This window comes from Kryptolebias marmoratus, linkage group LG12 (assembly GCF_001649575.2).
Source record: "Kryptolebias marmoratus isolate JLee-2015 linkage group LG12, ASM164957v2, whole genome shotgun sequence".
NCBI lineage: Eukaryota > Metazoa > Chordata > Actinopteri > Cyprinodontiformes > Rivulidae > Kryptolebias > Kryptolebias marmoratus.
The window spans coordinates 775631-779211 of record NC_051441.1 but is presented as its reverse complement, the minus strand read 5'-3'; the positions used below and the strand labels follow the sequence as shown (position 1 = coordinate 779211).

At 51.5% G+C, this 3581-nt stretch overlaps 1 protein-coding gene across 2 annotated transcripts in view; it reads right to left on the bottom strand.

Annotated features, from left to right (window-relative positions):
* LOC108249239 (MBT domain-containing protein 1) overlaps positions 1-3581 on the bottom strand; it is a 28773-nt gene that overhangs the window by 5785 nt on the left and 19407 nt on the right. The window contains exons 5-17 of one of the 2 annotated variants that reach the window (XM_037978773.1): positions 3351-3430; positions 3145-3262; positions 2911-3045; positions 2497-2585; positions 2284-2382; positions 2068-2215; positions 1943-1998; positions 1599-1703; positions 1381-1528; positions 818-900; positions 509-746; positions 364-435; positions 102-278 (exon numbers count right to left, since the gene is read on the bottom strand). In XM_037978773.1, coding sequence (XP_037834701.1) covers positions 102-278; positions 364-435; positions 509-746; positions 818-900; positions 1381-1528; positions 1599-1703; positions 1943-1998; positions 2068-2215; positions 2284-2382; positions 2497-2585; positions 2911-3045; positions 3145-3262; positions 3351-3430 — 1548 coding nt within the window. The remainder of the gene's footprint in view (positions 1-101; positions 279-363; positions 436-508; positions 747-817; positions 901-1380; positions 1529-1598; positions 1704-1942; positions 1999-2067; positions 2216-2283; positions 2383-2496; positions 2586-2910; positions 3046-3144; positions 3263-3350; positions 3431-3581) is intronic. The other variant, XM_037978774.1, reaches the window with a different exon arrangement.

Sequence of the window (3581 nt, the reverse complement as noted above, 5' to 3'; positions counted from 1 at the left end):
CACTTCCTGTCTGAACACCTAAAGTCTGATCACTTCCTGTCTGAGCACTTCCTGTCTGAACACCTAAAGTCTGATCACTTCCTGTTGACAGGTGTGTTTACCTGCTCCCCCCTCAGAGTCGGGGTCAGCAGAGGTCGGCTGGGCTGCAGACGCCGGAGGAGGGGGTGATGGGTAATCGGGCGGAGTCTCGTTCTCGTCCCCTGATAGGTTCCTGGGAACTCCTGTTACCATGGCGCCAGAGAGGCTGACGGGCCGCTTGGCGACGGGTAACTTCCTCTCTGAGAGACGGAGATTGAACGGACAGGTGTGAAATATTTGAGTAAAAATAAAAGCATATTTTCCTCATCGAGGAGAAAAACGTACTTTTCTTCTGTCCTCGGTACTGCTGGGACTTCCTCCTCTGTTTGGACGCCGCCGACTGCAGATCTCTGGATCCTGAAACAGACAAACTCCTCAGAGAGCGGCTCACCTGTGGCCCCTCAGAAAGCCCGGCTCAGGTGAGGTTTACCTGCGTTGACAGCAGGAGGCTGCAGCTGGTAGCCCGTCAGCTGACACCAGCCCACCGGGTACAGGTCCGGGGACTCGCAGTCCACCCACTGGTCGTACTCGTCCTCCCAGCCGTCGAAGTGGATCCGCAGCAGCCGGTGGACGATGCGGGTCACTGTGGCGACGCAGACCAGCCGGGGCTCCATGAGGTCCACGGCCTCCAGCTTCATGCCGGGACGGAAGCCGTGGTTCGGGACTTCCTGTTGGACAGACATCGGTGTGTTTAACTCTCTGAATGAGGACTGATTTACCTGGCGGGGTTTGGTCTCACCTTGTTGAAGAGGTTGACCGGCGCAGCCACAGACTTGTTTTCCTTCAGATACTCAAACCACCTGAAGGGCAGACTGGAGTAACCTGACAACCAAGAACAGGATGAGCAGAACTCGTCTCTGGGATTCATGAAGCTTCAGAGCTTCCATCCACTTCTTCACAACATGTCTGGATTCTATACAACCATCCCAGGTACTCAGAACTTATCCAGCATTTATTTATTAAACAGAATTTTACCAATTCTTAAAAACAGAAACTCCTGATTTCTCCACATTATTAATATTTTGCTGTTTTTGTCCTGAAAAAAAAAACAGTTTCCCCAAACGAGTTCAATAAACATCCTGTTGGTCCTGAAAATGAGTTTCCTCCAAACGATTCCGACTTCTCCCGTTCCTCTCCTGAAACAACAGGCTTTCTTAAATATTATAATATGTTATATATTACTCCTCACTCCACCTCCCTGTCATCCGGTCCTGCAGATGTTTCCGATCACTTTTCTTAAACATGTTTCATTAAACGTATAAAGCTCCTGGTAGCTCCGCCCCCAGCTGAAGGCAGGTGTACCTCTGGGCGGCGTCAGCTCGATGTTGTTGATCTCACAGAAGCCAGCGGGGAAGATGGACGGAGACATGGAGTGATAGCAGAACCAGTCGGAGCCGTCGGCAGCTTCCGACCCGTCGATGCCGATCATCAGATACCCGTCGGCCAGAACCTGCGGGAGGAAGGTCAAAGGTTAAACCGAGCCGACAGCGGTTCCTGTCGGCGGCGAAGGATCGGCTCACCTTCCTCACTGTGGCAACGCAGATGGCAGACAGGTTCAGAGGGTCTATGGCCTCCAGCTTCATCCCGTCTTCAAACCAGGGGCCACTTTGATCCACCTCCTTCACCTGCAGGACACACAGGAAACAGGAAGTGACATCATCCCTCAAGGTTTTCGACCAAGCAGGTGACAGGGAGTGACCAGGAGGCAGAACCGTCAGGTGTTTACAGGTGTTCTGCTGCCCTCATGTGGTGAAACGTGGAACAAACGCTCTGATGGAGGTTAGTTAAATAAAGTAAAACTTGAGCTTCAGGTGGGGAGATTATCTACAGCCAATAATCAGCTTTTCAAATAAACTCCTCCCACCTTGACAAACAGCTGTCCAGGTGCGTCCGTCTGCCCGTCCAGCTTCTTCGTCACGTCTGAAAACAAACAAACAGCTTCACCTTCAGTCCTTCCTGCCTTCCCCGCCTCGCAGACGGTCTCGTTACCTTCTGACCCACCGGATCGTTTGAAGCGATGCCCGATGGACCGAGACCAGCCCACGCTGTGGATCAGCGGGCTGTACATGTGACACCAGAAGTCGTCTGACCCGTCGTCGCACTCCTCGTAGACGAGCCTCAGCCGGCCGCCAATCACCTGCAGCGAGACCACGCTCAAGAGGACCAGAACCAAACCAGAACCACGCGGGTCCAACCGGCACTCACCTGCTCAACCAGAGCCACCCGAGTCCGGCACAGGTGCGTCTTATCCACCACCTCCACCCTCATCTGCTTCTTGAAGGGGAACTGCATGCTCTCCTGCACCTGGAGGAGGAGGAAGAGGAGGCTGCTAGCTAAAAGTAGCACAAAATTAGCTAAAAGCTACAAACAGACGAGCTAAAACGTTAGCTGAAACTAACATTAAAGCTTCTGAGTCACCTTGGATGAAAAATCCGGCGGCAGAGTTTTGGATCCCGTCAGTCGTTTGATGAGGAAAGTCTTCCAGTTGGTGAACCTGTGCAGGATACCTGAGGATGCACACGACACCTGATCTCAGCAGCCAATCAGATGACACCATTCCTCCTTTTGGTTTAAACTTTGTTTAAAACTAAAAACCTGCTTTTGAAAAAAACTGTAGTAAAAAGTTCAGTTTACTGAGGATCTTAGATTATAATCAGAGCTGATGTGGAATGATGGGCGGAGCCTAAGCAGGTTGATGAAGCTGACCAATCAGAACCACCTGCAGGGTTCTGCTTTTATAAGAAAGGTGGAAATGTGGAGCAAACCACACAGAGCTGTTTGTGTTTTTATTCACATCATTGTGAATTTGATCAGTTTTCCTGCAGCTCTTACTCTGAGGGGGGACCAGAGGTTTCCCTCCAGCTGCACACCAGCCCACCGGGTGGATTTCAGGAACACACAGATTCAACCAGAAATCTCTGGTGGCGTCGCTGTCGAAGCCTTCGTAACGCAGCAAGGCCTTAAAACCTGCAGAAACACGTGACAAACGGAGCTGAGATCACAGCAGAGAGAACCAGCTGTACCAGGACCGGTACCGTGAACCCGCTCTGCTGTCTGTGTGCTTACCGGCCAGTTTGATGATGCTGGCGATCCAGTAGACCTTCATGGGCAGACCGCTGTCCGTGTTCGGGACTTCCACCCGAACTCCTTCACTGACGTCGCCCCACGACTTCCCCATCGGGACCTGAGACAAACAACGACAACAAGAATGTAAACAAACTGCAGACACACAAGAATCCTGAACCAGCAGCTACAGTTTCTGCTGAACTCACATGTTTGAAGCAGCTGACCGGCGCTCCCGTCACGTCGCCGTCTCCAAGGTAACGACCCCAGTCAAACATGTCAACAGGTACTGAAGAACGCAGGAAACACACAGGTAGAAAACCTCAGACAGGAAGCAGAGAAAACACAGAGACCAGCGGGTTCAAACAACTGGTTAAACTAGGATTAAACCAGGAGTTAAACTGGGATTAAACCAGGAGTTAAACTGGGATTAAACCAGG